The sequence below is a fragment of the Chelon labrosus genome (assembly GCF_963514085.1).
Source record: "Chelon labrosus genome assembly, chromosome: 1".
NCBI classification, from domain to species: domain Eukaryota; kingdom Metazoa; phylum Chordata; class Actinopteri; order Mugiliformes; family Mugilidae; genus Chelon; species Chelon labrosus.
In genome coordinates this window covers 35,304,066-35,324,457 of record NC_140337.1, presented here as the reverse complement: position 1 = coordinate 35,324,457, position 20,392 = coordinate 35,304,066, and the positions used below count along the sequence as shown (strand labels likewise).

Genomic DNA, 20,392 nt, shown 5'->3' with positions numbered 1-20,392 from the left:
TGTAACTTTTCCCAAAATGGTAGTATGATATGATATGGCAGGTTGTGTGTTTTTCCGTCACTTTAGGCAAATGGCATGGGCTTAAACAGGCAGAGGAAAGTGAAAGTGCTTGTGGAACTAGGAAGAGGGCACTCAATATGTCTCTTCCTAGCTGGCTCCATCCTCTTACCTATCTTTCTCTCCTCACTCTCCTAAATCTTCAAACTATATCTCTCTTTTTAAACTCTCCAAACTATCTCCAAATTATATAAACTCTATCCAAACTCCGCAACTTGACACTCTATCAAAAACCCCGAGGGGTTTATAGTGCTGTCAAACCTCGCGGGAAAATCAGAACCACTTTCTGAATCAGTCACGTGGTACAGCCGGGCAGCGAGGCTTCGGACGTCATTTTTTTGGCCCCTCCCCTAATTGAAGCAAGCCTCGATACGCGCTTCGCGGAAACCCCGCCTCCATTCTCGACACACGCTTCGAAGCCTCGACACGTCTCGTAACATCACTACAGCCAATCAGACACCTTCAGAGCATTGGACCTCCTCAAGTGGACTCGGCTTCATTCAGATACACAGCAGCCACTTGATCACCAGTGTTGGGAACGTTACTTTAAAAAAGTAATTAGTTATAGTTACTCACTACTTGTTCCAAAAAGTAACTGAGTTAGTAACTGAATTACTCTATAATAAAAGTAACTCGTTACCAGGGAAAGTAACTATTTGCGTTACTGTTAAAAAAAAAAAGTTGCTATATGTCAAAGAATTTGGATTTTTTTGAGCAGTTTTCACAAGTCAGTTGAAATGAATAGGACAGACAGGTGTTTGTACATAACTTTCGATATTTATATATATATATATTATAATTATATTTATATTATATTTATATATATAATATTTATATTTCGGTAGGGTTTAGACAGCGAGCTGTCATCTGTGGTGGAGGTATCGGTGTTTTTGGCCACTAGCTTTGTAGATGCGTGTGTCGTTGTGAGATGCTTCATTAAATTAGAGTTGCTACAACGGATGTCGAGAAAGTCTTTGCTCCTGGACATAATGTAGCTACACATTACATGCACGTTCCTCCCTTTGACCACAATGATTTAATTTTATTTATTGAAGTAGTGCTTATATCTCCACCTTGAAAATGCCAACTTTTCATCGGATTGCTCCTGACTCGCCATCTCTGCTGCTTCATCGAATCTCTGTTTAGCTGTTGTGTGTGTGTGGCGCGTGTGCTGTCATGTGTGTAAAACCACTGGCTCTGATTGGCTACCATGAAACATGACTCTGCCTTAGCCAATCATAATCGCTTACCTCGTTATTAACCCACCTCCTCACTAGCGGTGAGCCAGGGGTGCGTTTGGATTACACAGTTTATTCAATCAATGCATAGTAACGCACCGCATTTAACGTCCAGTAACGTTAACGGCGTTGTAACGACGGGAAAAGTAATTAGTTAGATTACCCCGTTACTGAGAAAATGACGTCGTTACCTAACGCCGTTCTTTTAAACGCCGTTATTCCAAACACTGTTGATCACACCATATCACTCAGCATCAGAATCTGTATCATAAACCAGCAGGAAATTGGAAACAGGACTTTTCCGTTGATTGGTGAGTCACATCTCAATTGAAACAAGTTGGAAACTGTTCAGTATCAGAGCTAACAAATGCTAATGCTAACAGGCCTCCACCACTCCATTACCCAACTATTTCTACTGCTGCCTTGGATTTCTGGATATGACATTTGGCTGGACTGGGGTTTGGGGGGAGAGACCGAGGGACTGGGATCGCTGACGCGGTTTCCGGTGGAGAGTGGCGGTCGGAGTGTTGACGGAGAACAGTGACGCGGAAGGTTTGAATTTAACTACTGTACAGTGAATGTAAAGTGGACAATGGCAGAAGATTCAGCAGGTACTAGTAATATAAGGAATAATGAGGAGGAAATGTTTTGGGAGGAAGTGAGGAAAAAGAAAACGAGGCAAAGATCAGAGTCTAGCAGTAGTACTGAATCTGTGGACACAGCTAAAAGAAGTAAAACTGAAATACGATCTAGAGTTAAGGAGCCAGATAAAGAAGTTTGGAAAGTAATTATAGTGTTTGATCAACAAGGAGGGCCAGATTTACACCCCATTCATGTTACCAAAGCTATTGACAAAGAAATTGGTCAAATTAACCATGCTCGCTTTATGGGGAACGGTAGGCTACTGATTTTTGCAGCGTCTGAAGCTCAGCAAGATAAGATCTTAAAGAGATCTACCCTAAATGGTTCTAAAATAAACTCACACATTCCAGGAGTAGCGGCAAAGAAAAGGGGAGTCATTACTGGGATTCCAGTGTCAGTATCCATTGAGGAGGTCAAGAACAATGTGAAAGGAGGAGAGATAGTTGATGCAAAACGCCTGACGAAAGGTAAAGAAAAAAACAGAGAGTTTGTCAGTTTTACTTTATTTCAAGAATGAGATACCTGCAAAAGTACAAATGGGCTTTATGAGCTACCCAGTGCGAGAATTCATTCCCCCTGTAATACGTTGTTTTAAATGTCAACGTTTTGGTCATGTAGCAGTACAATGTAAAGGTAAACTTAGGTGTGCAAAATGTGGAGGGGATCATGAGTATGGGAAATGTGGGGAGAATGTTCAGCTAAAATGTTGTAACTGTGGAGGTCAACATAGTGCTGCATATGGGGGGTGTGAAAGACAGAAGGAAGCGAAAGAAATTCAGAAGTACAAACTGACTCATCAGGTTTCATATGCTAATGCACTAAAGGAGATAAGTAAAGCTAAGAAAGACGTTAATGTTAACGGACTTGTATCTCCAACAGAACAGAACTCTTGGAGTCCAAGAAAGAATACTGGGAACCATACTGATGAACAGATAGAGGTAGGCGTACCTAGGTCTAACCCAGTGACAGAATGCTGTGAATGCAGATCAAGAATCTCAAAAGAGACTTTGCTAATAAAGGAAAAAGAGTTCATAGCATTCATATGTTCTATAGTTAATGTCACAATACAGCACTCTAGGAAGAGTGATAGAATTAAATCAGTTGTGGAAGCTGCAAATGAATTTTTGGGCACCACAACTAAAGCTGATGAAATTCATGAAATGTTAAATAGTAAATATGGAGATTCTCAAGCTGGTTAAATATCTAATGGTCTTAATCATTCTTCAGTGGAATGCAAGAAGTCTAATAGCAAATGGACAGGAGTTTAAAAGGTATATACATGAATTAAATAATAAACCAGATATCATATGTATTCAGGAAACATGGCTAAAACCACAGTTAGAATTTGTTTTAAAAGGTTATATCAGTATTAGACATGACAGGGATAAAGAGAGAGGAGGAGGGTGTATGACTTTTATTAGAGAAGGAATACCATATAGACAGTTGGGTACAGCTAAAGAACATGAATGTATAGTGACTGAAATTTTTAATGGGGATAATGGCAAACACACAATTGTTAACTACTATAATCCATGTAAAGCTCTAACAAATGAGTTGCTGAGGAACATTATTAAAAGGTCTCACAGAGAAATTTGGTGTGGGGATTTTAATGCACACAATAGCTTATGGGGAAGTAAACATACAGATTTAAATGGGGAGGCTGTTGAGGAAATGATGAATGACAGAATGTTAGTATGTTTAAATAAGGGTAGTGGAACACGAATAAATATATACAAAAATGAAACCTCATGTATTGACCTGACTTTAGTTGATAGGAAAATAGCAAGTATATGTGAATGGGAGACTGATCAGAACACAAGTATTGGTAGTGATCATTTTCCTATTTTTTGTAAAATTGAAGTTGAATTGAAGATTGAAGAAAGCTACACTCATCATAAATGGCATTTTATGAAAGCAGATTGGGAGAAATATTTAACAAATTGCAATGAAGAAGTTAAGAATATTCCAAATGTAGAACAAACTATAGATCAGAGGAATGATAATTTAAGTATCCTCATTCTGAGTGCAGCTAGTCAGGCCATCCCTATAAGTAAAAGCCAGAAGATGTTCCATGGTGGAATGATAAATGTAAAGAAGTTATTAAAGAACGAAATAAAGCTTTGAAAAAACTGCGTAAAACTTTAACTACAGATAATCTTATAGAATACCAAAGAAATAAGGCTCTAGCAAGGAAAGTAATTAAAGAGGTTAAAAGGGAATCTTGGAGGCAGTTTTGCTCCACAATTGGAAGGGAGACTAGATTAGATAAGATGTGGATGATGGTAAAAAAGATGTCAGGTAGATATAAACCAGCAAATATTCCTGTACTAATTGATGAAACAAATCTTAAAGCTATATCAGATAAGGAAAAGGCTAATATGTTGGGGAAATGTTTTGCTGAAATACATAAAGGAGATCACTTGGAAGATCGTTTTAAAAAAAGGAAAGAGGAAATTTTAAAGGCGAATGAAGGTATTTTAAATGCTAAATCTGAAACTGAGTCTATACTTGATGATGGCTTTAATATGTCAGAATTGAAAATGGCAGTAAATAATATAGGTTACTCCTCACCAGGATGTGATAATTTGTGCTATGCTATGTTCAGGAAACTTCCTGAGGAAGTACTGGAAAAGATTCTTGAGCTAATTAATGAAATTTGGAAAGAAGGAAAGTTATCTAAGATATGGAAAAAGGCTACAATTCTCCCATTTCCTAAACCAGGGAAAGATGCTGGTAATCCAGGTAATTACAGACCCATAGCTCTAACTTCACACCTAGGAAAGCTTATGGAAAAATTGGTTGTGGGCCGTTTGAATTATTTTTTGGAAAAGAAATCCCTGCTTAAAATAAATCAACAACAGATGCTCTTGTTAAACTGTGTAATGAAGTTGAAAAGTCTCTAGTCATGAAGGAGGTGATGGTAGCCGTTTTTCTGGACATAGAAAAAGCTTATGACACCATGTGGAGAGAGGGTCTATTAATTAAGTTGGAAAAGATTGGAATAAATGGGAGGATGTTTAATTTCATTTTGGATTTCTTATCTCATCGTACTTTGAGGGTCAGAGTAGGTAATGAGTTATCAGAAGAATATGTGGTGGAAAATGGAATTCCCCAGGGGAGCGTTATCAGTCCTATTTTATTTAATATTATGATTAATGATTTATTTGAAAAAGGAGGTGAAGGTCTGTTGTATGCAGATGATGCTGTAGTATGGAAAAGAGGGAGGAATGTTCCATATATTGTTGGAAGGTTACAAAAAGAAATAGAAATATTAGAACAATGGGGATTAGACTGGGGATTTAAATTCTCTTTACCTAAGTCGAAGATAATGTTTTTCACAAGAAGGAAGGTTCCAGAGAATTTTAAAATAATGTTGTATAATCAGCAACTGGAAAGAGTGAATAAGTTTAAATATCTTGGAATCTACATGGATGAAAGAATGACATGGAAACATCATATAGTTCATGTAGAATCTAAATGTAAAAAAGTATTAAATCTTATGAGGATGATTTCTGGGCAGCAATGGGGAGCAGACAAACAATCATTAATGAACATCTACAAAGCATTAATCAGATCAAATATAGATTATGGATGCATAGTATATAGTTCTGCATGTGCAACATCTCTCAGGAAACTTGATAGAGTGCAATTTAAAGGTTTAAGAATTGCGTTAGGAGCGTTTAAAACAACTCCTAATTGTGCTCTATTAGTTGAAGCTGAAGAAACTCCACTTAAATTTAGATTTGATAAGTTGTCCTTAACATATTGGGTGAGACTTAAAGGAAGTGTAAATAATCCTGCCTTAACAATCCTTAATGCATGTTGGGAATACCATTCAAAGAGTTCTGGTTTTGGATGGCACATTACAAATACAGCAAGAGAGTATGGAATTTTAGATTTCAAGTTTAGCCCTGCTCTAGTGTTGAGTTCAGCTCCTCCATGGATGCTGCCTGTGCCAACCATTGATGTAGAACTGTTGAAGGAAAAAGCAAAACAGCCTAATGAAGCAAGCCTTGCAGAATGCAGCCAAAGACATCTTCAGTCTAAATATTATGGTTTTATTAAAATTTTTACAGATGGGTCAAAAGATCCTCAAGATGGTCATTGTGGAATTGGGATATATATTCCTACATTTAAGAAAAAATATGGTTATAGATTGAATAATTTCCTATCAATATATTCTATAGAGCTAGCAGGAATAATAACTGCATTGAGGTGGATTGAAGAAATCAAGCCACTTCGATCTGTCATATGTACTGATTCCTTGGCAGTATTAACCAGTTTTGAAACAGGAAAATCAGTAAGAGAGGACTTGGTAATAGAGGCAAGACATATTTTATTGAATATAAAGAACCTTGGAATATTGGTTCAGTTTTGTTGGGTTCCAGCACATGTTGGGATAAAGGGGAATGAAGTGGCTGACAAAATAGCTAAGGATGTGCTGAAAAAAGAACATATAGGAATCAATATTTCAATGGGGAAGGGAGAAGCCAAATCTAAAATTAAATCAGAAGGTATACTGAAATGGCAAAATGAATGGGAGGTAGAGTACAATGCAAGGCATTATCACACAATTCAAGAAAATGTATGGAGGAAAAGAATAACAGTATGTAACAACAGAAGGGAAGAGGTGGTGTATAGTAGACTAAGATTGGGTCACACAGGTCTTAATGGTACACTAAGATTAATTGGGAAGAGTAATGGTTTATGTTCTGAATGTCATGTTATAGAAGATGTAGACCATATTTTATTTAAGTGCAAAAAATACACAGAACACAGGCAGCAATGGAAAGAAAGAGAGGCTGAAAATGGGATTGAGAACATCCTTAAGGAAGAAGGAATGCAAAGAGACAGGATCAAATCCTTATTCATTTTTCTGAATGACACAGGTTTAATTAAAAGGATCTAGGATCCTTTTTTTTTTTTTTTTTTTTTTAAATGTAACGTTTCCTCTTCAACATAGAGTACCATGATAGTATGCCAAGTCCCTTTACACACTCCTGTACAGTTGGTGGCGGTATGCACCAAAGAGATGTAATCTGCCAATAAACAAAGAAGAAGAAGAAGACATTTGGCTGAACACTGGTGAGACTGAGGAAAAAGCATACATTAGTGTGGAAAGACTGATGATGGTGATGATGATGATTCTAATGATGCCTGTTTGCAAAACAGGTTAGGCTTTTATGGATGAAGAGATTCTGGATTGATGGCGAGCTACCCTTTGAAAGAACTGGACAACTTCTGAGAGGATTCACCCATTCACCCACCCCACCTATTGGCAGGCCTCAAGCCTACCTGCTTCATGCCTTTTCTCAGTGGTGTGGTAGGAACGTAACATCATATACCGCATTCACTGTTCACCTCCTGAACAAAGAACTGCCATTGCATGCTGCTTTTGGTTTAATTGATTGAAATGTTTGAATTTGAAACTTAGAGGTGCATTTAACGAACTTATAGAACATCAGGAAAAATAGGAAAAGGAAAGAGCGGGGTAGATTAGCATTTTATAAGGACCCATTTAGGTTTGTGAAGTCGCTATTTAGCAAGGAAAAGAATGGTAACCTCACGGTACCAAAAGAGAAGCTTGAGGAGTATTTGGAGGAGGTGCATAAAGATACGGACAGGTTTAGAAAGGTGGCACTACCCTCTGACATTCCACCTCTTGGTGAAATAGGTAGCCAGTGTGATGACAGCCCGGAAACAGGTTCAAGAAGTGGTAAGGCGCGCAAGAGCCTCTTCAGCCCAGGGACCTAATGGGGTCCCCTACCGGCTGTATAAGAGTGCACCAGATGTGCTGAGGTTCCTGTGGAAATTGATGAAGGTAGTATGGAAGAAACAGGTTATTCCCAAGGCATGGCGCAGGGCAGGGGGGATTTTTATTCCCAAAGAGAGGGACTCGTTGGAAATAAGTCAGTTTAGACCAATTAGTCTACTAAATGTTGAGGGGAGGATTTTCTTCAGTGTTGTAGCACAGAGGTTGTCCAGTTACTTGGTGAAAAACAGGCTAGTTGATACGTCGGTGCAAAATGCTGGGATCCCTGGCTTCTCTGGATGCTTAGAGCACACCAGTGTGATTTGGCACCAAATTCAGTTAGCAAAGCAAGAGGAGAGAGACCTGCATGTTGCTTTTTGGTCAGTACCACACAGTCATGGGAAGCATTTGACTTCTTTAGAGTTCCAGGTAGTATAAAAACCTTAGTCAAAGCATACCTTTTAGACATTCTCTGCTTTACCACACAGAGTACACTACAGCATGGCAGCAGCTGGAGGTAGGCAACATGGCAGGGTGTACAATCTCTCCACTAGCCTTTACAATGGCAATGGAAGTCATTATTAGGGCTTCCAAATGGGTGGTAGGTGGAGAAAGGCTGCAGGGAGGGCTTCGCCTCCCCCCGATTTAGGGCCTACATGGACGACATGACGACAGCAACGTCAACCGCTCCTTGTACCAGAAGATTGCTGGATAAACTAAACAGCAATCTGCAGTGGGCTAGGATGAAAGTGAAGCCTATTAAATCTAGGAGTATTTCTATTGTTAAAGGAAAGGTAGTAGATAAGAAGTTTGTTATAAATGATGAGGTGGTTCCCACAGTGCTGGAGAAGCCAGTGAAGAGTTTGGGAAGATGGTATTATGCAATTCTTAGTGATAAGGCACAGTTTGAAGGGTTGAGGCAGGAAATGATTCAAGGTATTTCAAGTATAGACCGGTCAGGGCTACCAGGGAAGTTAAAATTATGGTGCTTGCAATTTGGTTTACTGCCCCGAGTAATATGGCCGCTTACAGTGTATGAGGTTGCCCTGTCAAAGGTAGAAAAGTTAGAAAGGATGATTAATTCATTTATCAGAAAATGGCTCGGTGTCCCACACTGCTTAAGCGGCACAGCCTTGTATGGGGAAGGCATTCTGGAGTTCCCAGTTACCAGCCTAACAGAGGAGTTTAAGTGTGCTAAAGTTAGACTGGAAATGACTCTTACTCAGTCAAAGGATCCAGTGGTTAGGAGTGCAGCGCCCACTGTTATCATAGGCCAGGGATATCATAGGCCATGTACAGCAAGGCCATGGAGGCCTGAGGCTGTGTGCAGGGAAACCTCTGTGGAGCAAGGCATCAGCAGTAGAAAGGAGAAAGATGGTAGTGGAAGAGGTACAGAAGCAAGAGGAAGCAGTTAGATGCACTAAGGCAGTCTCGCAGGCTAAGCAGGGTCAATGGGTGAACTGGGAGAGTGTGGAGAAAAGGAAGTTGAAGTGGAGAGAGCTTTGGAGCATGGAGGCTAGCAGGATTAGATTTATGATAGGGGCTACTTATGATGTGCTGCCAACTCCCCAGAACCTAAACCAATGGGTAGGTGAGGATGCTGCCTGCCCACTGTGCACTTGTGTCTGCACGCTTAGCCATATTCTGACAGGTTGTAAGGTTAGTCTTTCCCAAGGACGTTACACCTGGCATCACAATCAGGTACTGAAATGTTTAGCAGCTGCAATTGAGGAAAAACGGGTGAATGTAAATTCCATGGCTGTTAACAGAGGGAATAGACGCATTAAGTTTGTACGGGAGGGAGAAAAGGCTAGACCAGCAGGCATCAGGCATAACATGGGACAGCTAAGAGTAGGAGGAGCCTGGGAGATGAGGGCGGACTTAAATGGACAGCTGGTTATCCCAGCTGAGATAGCTAGCACTCGACTACGGCCAGATCTGCTGTTGTGGTCTGAGCCAGAGAAAGTAGTCTATTTTATAGAGCTGACTGTCCCGTGGGAAGATAGAGTTGAGGAGGCTAACGAGCATAAGAGAGCTAAGTATGCAGAGTTAGCAGCAGATGCAGAGCAGAATGACTGGAAGGCTTATCTCCGCCCGGTAGAAGTGGGCTGCCGTGGATTTGTAGCAAAATCGGCGATTGCGCTTCTGAGCGAGCTGGGCATACGTGGAAAAAGTCAAAGGACTGCGGTATGTAACATGTCTCGGGCAGCAGAGAGGGTGAGCGAGTGGCTCTGGGTACGTAGGAAGCATGATAGCTGGGGAGCTAGCTAAAGGTAAGGATGGCTGCGTGATGTTAGTGTGCTTGCAAATGATTATAGATGTGGTCGATTGGTTCGTGTTTCATTTGTTTGTTTGTTTCATGTTTCAGCCCGCATCAACGGGGCGATTCTCGGTAGATTTGTTTGGGATTTGTTTGTTTGGTTCATGGTTCAGTCCGCATCAACGGGCTGAACCACGGTAGATTTGTTTGGACTAGTTGTTGTCTAATATTAATGGTGAGAAATGGTGAGAAAAACGGATTTTGCAGTGGCCGTGTGGAGGGGGGTGACTCCAGGACGCTGGAAGTCACTGTTAAGCCTTCTCGAGGTGTCGTGGGCCTAACTTAACAAAACATCGGTGAAGGGAGGTGCCCACTTGAAAACCCCAATGACATGCTGCATACTGCTGTTGTTTAGGCCAGGTTCCTGATGTCTTCATGTTGCTTGGTAGCTATGGTTAGCTGCTGAGCGGGACATACAAGCCAGCAGCGTTAGGTTACCTTATGTTTCACAATGTTTGAATTATCCTGTGCTGCTCTGTGGGCCTACAAGCCAGCAGCATTTACTTAGTTTATTTAGATTTTAGGTTAAGCTAGCCAGTAGCATTTACTTAGTTTATTTAGATTGTAGGTTAAGCTTCATATCACATGACTGTAGGTTTGTTAGGGTTTCTCAGCTGGACAGGGCCTCTAAATGTGTTTTGCCTGGGATTTTGGCACAAGGGATTGTAACATCTAATCCTGTGTATTAATGAATACTGAAACCACTACTAGTAGGACTGTGAATCGTTTTGGCTGTATCATTTTGCTCATTGTTTTCCTTGATGCATTTCAAGTATTTTTTGTTACAAGAATATTCAATACAACACCGGTAGCATCAGTACTGTGTCTTGTGCTTCATTAATCTTCACACAGCTCTATGAGTCAAACCTTAGCCCAGCATTATCCTAATAATTACATATAGTAGCCTAGCAAATTTTTATTCTTATTCCTCATATCTATTTGGCAATGTTTAATATGAAGATTCTATTGTAAGTGTTACATGTGGTTCTTTGTATTGTTATTGATGCTGTAGAAATAAAACTCAATTGAACTGAATTGGTCTTGTCTCCATTAACCTGTAATGTTCTCAAAGTGTCCATCTCATTCAGTTTCCTGTTCCATCATAAATGTTATTTCTAACTCTCCATCATGTCTGTGAAGGTTCTCAGTCATCCAGGTCATGGTATATCCAAAAAAGGTTTAAAAAGGCAACTGGACTTGTAGAGTTTTTTCAGAAGACGTTTCACCACTCATCCGAGTAGCTTCTTCAGTTCTGGTGGACTGGAGGTGGACTGAGATTTAATTTGCCATCTATTTACAATACAGTTTTAACTTCTGTCCCCAAGAAGTTTCAGTCTCATTCACACCTTGACACTGGAGCCTCTGACGGATAAGAGTCGTTAGAGAACCATTCATAGGAAAGAGGACAGGGACAACACAATTTCATTTGATCTGTTGTAATGACTGCTACTCCAAATCTCTCCACTAGAGTGACGGTAAATGTTGCTTCAGAGTCTGAGGTGACCCATTCACTGTGTAAAGGTCCAACAGGCTATCTGGACATTGACACGTTAAACTATTTAGATCAGGTAGCAGTAGCACCAGGAACCACTAGATGGGTGTCATTTATCAGCAGCTTTAACACTTGAGTGTAGAATGAAGTGACTTCTCATATTATTCTGATTCAGTTGACAGTAGAGAGCAGTGTGGTTGATAGTGTGCAATCTATTCAAACATTTACAGTTCAAACATCTGATTCAAGCAGGAGTTCAGTCCCATCACTAACTATCTAAGAGACATTAGTGATAGTGGAACTTTCCCCGTCTCTCTTTCAAAGCAGTAAAATGACTCTCAGTGAATCATCAGAGAGTGACATGTTCCTGACTAGTTCCTTCTCCAAGGAAAGCATGAGCAGTGCATTCCTCACTCACTGAGCTTCACAGGAATGTCTTGATGCTAGCTCACATGACTTTACTTCAGGGAAGAAGAAGGGATGCTGCACCTGAGTGACCAAATTCAGGATCTTTGATCTGATGATATCTGAGGGAGGTACAACTGTTACTGGGGGTCTCTGTGCTTCAACAGATCCATCCAAGACCACTGGCATTAGATTCACTGTGGTCTCAACACTCCTCCAAGATGGATTTTTGGCTTTGGCAGGATGTGATCCACTATGTCCTTTCACATCAACTCAATACACCATCATAAGGTTGACTCTTCTAACAAGTGGCAGCATTTCTCTCATTTCTACCTGCATTGCAGACACATTATGTTTAGAATGCTCCACTATAGGTTGGAAGGCTCTGAGCTTCTTCTGGATCTAGCTTCATTAGGTTTGTTTCTGCTGCAGACATGTACGCTACATAGACTGAATCCACAACTGCTCTCATATGACATTTAGAGATTTTTCTCCAGATAATTCAAATCCTCATTTCTACTGTATGTCCACTGCTTCAGCTGCATTTTATTTTGAAAGTATTCTAAATGTCTCCCCTGTCTCCAGAGTGTCCTGCCATGACAGCAACGTGACTTTCCTATTCTTTGTTCTGTTTGTTCAAAGGTGTCATTGATGGTTACTCTGAATGATTTGAAGTGCTCACACTTTGTCTTGTGCACTTCCATTTCCTACTCACCTGTATTTTCCTTTCAAACATAAAATCTAAAACTCAGCTGTACGTCCTGTCTCCCACAGCTAGTGGACATGGTTTGATGAGGACATGTGATTGCTGGATCACATTTCTTTAGTAGCTGGACTTTCCTAGTTCCTGATTCTAAACATAGAACTCAACACATTGTTTCTTCCTTTCCAGAATCCATGAGAGGAGAACACAAGTTTTCTGAACTGTGAACGAATGTATCTGACAAGTGTTCAACCTTTTCCTAACTGCTGACTGCACTTCGATCATTTTCAGTTATCAACAGTATTTCATATATATATTGTTATGCCCAGCTCGTTGGAGAGCACAACCAAACGGGGAGAACACACAGCGACCAGTTAAAAAAAATCATAAACTTATTAAACAAAAGAGTCAACAGAACACAACCAAACCAAACAAACAAAACTATGCTGGGGTGCCCGGATGCACCAGCCATCCAGGAAGGAGAGGACGCCATCTTGGAAGGGCAATGCCTTTATAGATGGCCACAGGTGGGGTGGATCTCCTTAACGAGGTGGGAGGAAGCAGGCAGAGAACCTGGGAAGGGAGGAGCACAGAAGCCAGCGAAACAAAATGGCCAAGGGCCATCACACCCATAAAACACAAGACCCCACTAACAGGGTCTTGTGTGGTCTTGTGCAGAATCAGCAGGGTGCTATGGAAGCTCACCATGCATAACCAAGTTAACCACATGTCTGTCTTTGTCTTTGAAACAAAGGGAAGCCCTGGAAACCTCAAATCCCACAATCCTCCAGGTGTGAAAACTGACCCAGCAGTTCACTGGCTGACAGTGGCATGTGACCTCTGAGGTCATCAGGTCATATAAAATTTTTGGCCTGTGTTCTCTCTCTCTTACTCTCTCCCCCACTTCAACTCCACACCTCCACGTGGAGACCTCCAGCTGCTCAGCTGCAGCTGGCTGCCAGGTAGTCTGCTAACAAAGAGCAACTACACCAGGCCTGTTCTCCTTACAGCAGCGAAGCGAGATCCTGCTGAGGAATCTGCACCAGCTCTTTTAGCCAACAAACAGGTTTGTAGGCTAAAACCCCAACCAACAGGAGCCTCGCTAGTTAGCACCGAGCTGCTAACAAGCCACTTCAAAGGACTCAAGGAGTGGCCAGTTTCCCTCCAACGTCTGCCATCAGGAATACACAGCACCCAGCTCGGCCCTTCCACCAGGAACTGCCAGCTAAAGGAGCAACACACCAGAAATGGACTTTTCCACCAAATCTGGTAGTATGACCTGGGCCTAGTCAAGCTAAGCTAAGCATTGAACTCTTAAGATTTGACTCGATGTGATATTTGTTTTACTGAGTTGTTGTGATCGTAAGGTTATAGTATGGTAAATTAATCTTAGTTTAGATTATGCAACACATAGACTCAGGGTCTCTTGCATGCTAAACTAACCATCCAACCAAGTACACTTTAGTTAGATTGTATGTTTGCTTTTATTCTTGTTAATAAATGTCTTTTAAACATACCTGCCTGTTTAATATTGCACAAGAGTGAATATTGCCAACCTCTACACTATCAAGAACTCCAAATTCCTTCAACTTTAACTAGTTGGTAATGTAGTAATATTGGTTATAGTTATTAAGTTAATTATTAATCTGAAATCCAAATTGACAATTTAGTATATTTTATGAGACTGATTTGATTGGCTACCTTTTCCCTTCTTAGAAGGGAGGTGCCCTGAGGTGATCTAGTAATTCAGATCCAATTATTTAATAATAATAATTATTTTTGATAATTATTAATTATTCATGATAGCCAAACCCCAATATTGAGTGCCTTAGTACACAGGCCCAACACCTTCATGGCAGAGGGAGTCGAAAAGGATTTCAACAGGTTTACATGACACCACTGCACTTTCTTCCTCCTGTTGGGCATGGCAATCAAATAGTCCCTGTCAGCTTTTCACTGTATAAGGCCCACCAAATTTTGCTCGAAACAGTGGATCAATCACAGGCAACAAAGCCAGAACCTGGTCCCCTGGCTGGCTCAAACAGCTGGGTCTCAGCTTTTTGATCAAAAACCTTCCTTACTCTTTGGAAGCGGCTCAGACAGTCAAGCAACAGATACTCAAAAGGCTTTTCCACAACAGGGATTGGGTACAGGGGAGCTGGCTTCCGCTTCTGTTTGGGCTTTCCTGTTAATATGCATGTTTTGCAGGTTTTGCAATAGTTAGCAACATTCCTCTTCAGCTGCGGCCAGAAAAAAAAGGCAAAGCACTTTATAAGTTTTCTTTACCCTGAGATGGCCTGCCACCCCATCATGTGAAGTGCTCAACACCATGTGTCTGAACTTGGAAGGAACCACAACCTGGACCACACTGTCAACCTGTACCCCACGCACCACACGAGCCCACTTCCTCATCAGTAACCCATCACTGAGAAAATAACCACTAGAGACACTCTTAGAATCCCCCTTTGGACCAACCCTCCCAAATAAAGGCCTCAGTGTAAGATCTGCAGCTTGTTCATTAATGCACTCCTCCCTAGAAAATGGCAAAGGAATGGAAAAAAATTACATAATTCCTGTCTCTCAGAGAAACCTACCTGAGAAGACTGACCGTGTTCAGAAAGATCAAACTGTTCTGACAGAGCTTTACTCCTGGCCCTGGTCACAGCGCAGGAAGAAAACACTTTAGGGCTTTCTTTAATTCACTCCTCAGGCTCTTTAGGCACCTGCAAAACTGAACCCACATAAACAAGTGTTGGACCCTCTTTCCAGATCTTTGACCCTGCCAAATCATTGCCCAGTATGACATCAACCCCCTGTAATGGCAACTGAGAACGGATGGCCATATCAATTTCACCACACACCAAATCAGAATGAGGATGGAACCGATGAACGGGAACCCAGAGTGTAACCATCCCAACACCCAATACAGTGTCCCTTATTCCTACAGGCATAACAAGACCTGCCTGGATCAAATTTCCCATCTGTCCCTGGAACATGTCTAACAGAAGCATGTGAAACCTCATGAGTTACTGGAGGGTTGTTAGTCCTAAACCTAAAACTCTCCCTTTGTTGTCTCTCTCTCTCTGGTCCCAGCTGAGCCACTACCATGCGTTAAAACATATTGGCCAGCTGGGCAGGCAATGATCTCTTGAATTGTTCTAACACAATCAGGTCACACAAATCCTCATACGACGCCACACTGGAGGATGAACGCCAACGACTGAAATGAATTGAAATGTCTTGAACAAACTCAACATGGGTTTGCTGGTCTCTTCTTCTCCAGCTTCTAAACCTGTGTCTGTAAGCTTCCGGCACCAGTTCATACGCTTTAAGGACTGCAGCTTTAACTTTACCATAACTAGCACTATCAGCAGAACTAAGGGCAGAGAAAGCTCTCTGGGCCTTGCCTGTGAAAATACACTGCAGCATTAAAGTTTGGTGGGCATCTGACCAGCCCCTAATTCCTGCCACCTGTTCAAAAAAATGTGTCTGGGTCTTTTTCATCGAAATTTTGGCAACAACCGCAGCCCTTCAGAAACATCAAAACCATGATGCAGCCCTGTAGCCCCACTTCTACCTTCATTCATTCATTGTGAGCCTCCCAATTTCACAGCCACGCAAGTGCCAAACATTGACACTCCCAAGTTCAAAATCGGATGAGCCCCCACTTCTTATGCCCAGCTCATTGGAGAGCACAACCAAACGGGGAGAACACACAGCGACCAGTTAAATTAATCATAAATTTATTAAACAAAAGAGTCAACAGAACACAACCAAACCAAACAAACAAAACTACACTGGGGTGCCCGGATGCACCAGCCATCCAGGAAGGAGAGGACGCCATCTTGGAAGGGCAATGCCTTTATAGATGGCCACAGGTGGGGTGGATCTCCTTAATGAGGTGGGAGGAAGCAGGCAGAGAACCTGGGAAGGGAGGAGCACAGAAGCCAGCAAAACACAATGGCCAAGGGCCATCACAATATGTTCTCTGTAATTGATTAATTGCTCAACCACAACACAACAGCAACAGTTTAGTTTAGCCTCCATCTTATTCACATTATTGCACCTTATTAATCCTTCTTATATACATCCATCAGATGCAGAAGGCAGCATGGTGGGACACTTTCTTTCATTTGATCAGTTGGTGTTCCAGAGCTGAATCAGTGAATCCTGGATCAATCAACACTCTACTATCTTCCCTTCTATCCTACTGAGTCACATATGTCAGTGAAGGTTCTCAGTCATCCAGGTCATGGTGTATCCAATAGCGTTACAGAAAGACAACTGGACTTGTAGAGTTTCTAGAAGACGTTTCATCTGAGTAGCGTCTTCAGTTCTAAAGGACTGGTGGAGAGTTGGGGTCTAAACAGGAACATCTTGGATGAAACGTCTTCTAGAAACTCTCCAGTCCAGTTGTCCTTTCTTTAATGTTTTTGGATGTATATAGTCAAACTGTCTTCTCTTGCTGAAAACTGTCCAGATAACTCACAATGAGCCATTCCACATATTCTTCCATTCAGAAATGACTTTATTGACTGTGGTAGCTGGATCAGATTCCACTCACCAAACCATGCATCTTCTCTAACTTTAATGATCATCTCATGGTCCTCTCTCTGTCTCTACAGTGTCCCTGTCCCTTTCATCTGAGTGGGATATTTCTCCTTGTTACTCTTTGTATTTCCAATATTCCAGACCTCATCCTCCTGCTGCCAGATTCACTTCCTCCCATGTACCTTCCTGATCCCACACTTCCCTCTTTCATTTCCTGTCCATTCACAGTCCTGTTGTTCCATGCTGTCAGTCCACCTTAGCAACACAGCGTCTCTTCACATGTCTAAAGCGTCTGTCTTTGTTTCTTCTTAGTCAAGGTTTTGGTTTATTTTGTGTCTGGTTTGACCTCTACTTCTTATTCTCTAGTTATTACAACCATTAATAACTACAGCCACCTTCTGTTGACACAGTACAAACAAGATCATTCTCTCTAAATCAGCTCATAACACACCAGGTTCACATTTTCTATTTGAAACTATTCAAATGTTTTCTCCAAAGTCCTGTGAGTATTATTCTAATGGTCTGACTTGACTCAAAGCTGTGAAAGAACAACTACTGGAGGATTGTTATTAGACTTCTATTGGTACAGACTGATGGAAAATCACTGACCTCTGACCTCTGACCTGTATCTACAGTACTGACCTCTGACCTGTGTCTACAGTACTGACCTCTGACCTGTATCTACAGTACTGACCTCTGACCTCTGACCTCTATCTACAGTACTGACCTCTGACCTCTGACCTGTATCTACAGTACTGACCTCTGACCTGTATCTACAGTACTGACCTCTGACCTGTATCTACAGTACTGACCTCTCACCTCTGACCTGTATCTACAGTACTGACCTCTGACATTGAGCTTCACTTGTTTCTTCATCAGGATGTTTCCCTCCTTGTTGTAGACGGTGCAGGTGTAGGTGTTGGTGTTATAGTCTGTGGGGTATTTCAGGGTCAGACTGAGGTCTCCAGTTTCCAGCAGGTCTTCATTCATCTTCGTTCTGTTTCTGTAAATCTGGTCCTGGTCTTCAAGCTGGTCAGAGCCGTTCTGATACACATGGACCTTCCTCTTGTAATTGTCCTTCCACTCCACTTTAGCGACTTCAGGCAGGTGAGCTGTGGTTTTCCAGGTCAGCTGGACAGACTCCACCCCTGAATCCTCCTCCACCTGGGGGACTGAGAGGACAACAAATCCCATCATCAGCTGTAGAGACAGCAGCAGCAGCTCTGAGCACATTGAAGAGAAATATTTGGAGTGAAACATGTTTGACTGGTTCCAGTCTGAAATATGTCCCATTCTCCATTGAACAGAGACAAGTTAAGAAGTGTAAACTACTGATGATGCTATAGAAATAAAATTGAATTGAATTGAATTGGTCTTGTCTCCATTAACCTGTAATGTTCTCAAAGTGTCTATTTCATTCAGTTTCCTGTTCCATCCTGAATGTTATTTCTAATTCTCCATCCTGCTTATGATACCTCATGTATTTGTTAGGGCTGTCAAAGTTAACACATTAATAACACGTTAACATCATGGGGTGCATCAGCAATGACGAAGAGGAGGAGTACAGGAGCCTGGTGAGGGATTTTGTTGTCTGGAGCCACACAAACAACCTACAGCTCAACACCTCAAAGACTAAGGAACTGGTCATTGACTTTGGGAGGGACAGACCCAACCCCAGACCAGTTCTGATAGGAGCAGAAGAGGTGGAGGTCGTGCAGACCTATAAATATCTTGGGCTGTTGCTGGACAACAAGCTGGACTGGACGAGCAACACGGGGCAGCTGTACAAGAAGGCCCAGAGCAGGATGTACTTCCTGAGGAGGCTAAGATCCTTCAACATCTGAAGGAAGCTCCTGGGGATCTTCTACCAGTCTGTGGTCGCCAGCGTCCTGTCCTATGCTGTGGTGTGCTGGGGTGGAAGCACCTCCAAGGCAGACCTCTCCAGGTTGGAGAAGCTGATCAGGCGGGCTGGCTCTGTGGTTGGCACGAGGCTGGACCCTCTGGCTACTGTAGCAGAGAGCAGGACACTTAAAAAACTAATGAGTATCCTGGACAATGCCAGCCACCCTCTGCACACGACCATCAGTAGCCAGAGAAGCACCTTCAGAGAAAGGCTGCTCCTCCCGAGGTGCAGGACAAACAGACTGAGGAACTCCTTTGTCCCCCGTGCCATCAAGCTGTACAACCACCACTCACTTGGGGGGAGGAGGACAAAAAAGAAAGGGACTGAATGACTTTTTTAACTAACCTGCAACAACATGAGTGCAATAGTAAAGTGCAATAACAATATGCATCTGGTATTTTTCTATTTATGCAACAACCATGTATGTACAGTACAGTCACAATATTTATTATTATTATTCTTTTCTGGGTGTTTTGGTATTTGGGTCTATAATTCGCTTTTACAGTCACAGACACATCTACCCATTCGTTCACGCAAGCATACACACATTCACACACCAGTGCCACGCACTGGGAGCAACTGGGGGTTCAGTGTCTTGCTCAAGGACACTTCGGCATGTGGCCCATTCCGGGGATCGAACCGCTAACCCTCTGGTTCATGGACAGCCCGTTCTACCTACTGAGCCACAGCCGCCCTCCAACTAACTAACTAACTAACTAACTAACTAACTAACTAACTATCTATCTATCTATCTATCTATCTATCTAAACGCTCACTCCTTTAAACTCCTTTTGATGCAACAATGAACACATGCATACTCTGAGCTCAGGACCTTTGGTTCAAGCCATAGTTTTGGAAATCAGGAAGTGATGGACGTAGCAGTGATGCTGACTAAAGCAAGCAGGAACAAACCAGCAGAGATGCATGAGACAGAAAATGGTCGTTTGAACAACAAGTTGAGCTTCTAAGTGGTGCTAGATGTTTTTATTTTCCTTCCAGAATCAAGTCATCTCCATTTACTCTGAACTACTTGGCCTCAAACCTGGTAACTTGGTTAAAGTCCTAGCATGCCACTTTGCCAAGGTGTCAATACACATGCCTACAGCTAGGTGGTGCTACAGTAAGACAATTTATGTTTTGGCTCATATCTCTAGAACCTTGTGTCCTAGAAACAAAATTCTTTCTCCCTCTGATTCCTTAATACATAGCCCTGGTTCAAAAGGATTTCGAAATTTCCGCCCGCCATTTTTTTCTGCCATTTTGAAAAAATTGCACCTTAAATCAAAATCAACTCCTCCTAGCCCGTTCATCCAATTCTCACCAAACTTG

The 20,392-nt window shown here is 41.8% G+C and overlaps 1 protein-coding gene across 1 annotated transcript in view; it reads right to left on the bottom strand.

Annotated features, from left to right (window-relative positions):
* The window catches only part of LOC311492880 (uncharacterized protein), a gene marked incomplete at its 5' end in the record, with an annotated part of 263,852 nt that overhangs the window by 6,252 nt on the left and 237,208 nt on the right, over nucleotides 1-20,392 (bottom strand). The window contains one exon of the mRNA XM_084551312.1: nucleotides 18,006-18,332. Coding sequence (XP_084407438.1) covers nucleotides 18,006-18,332 — 327 coding nt within the window. The remainder of the gene's footprint in view (nucleotides 1-18,005; nucleotides 18,333-20,392) is intronic.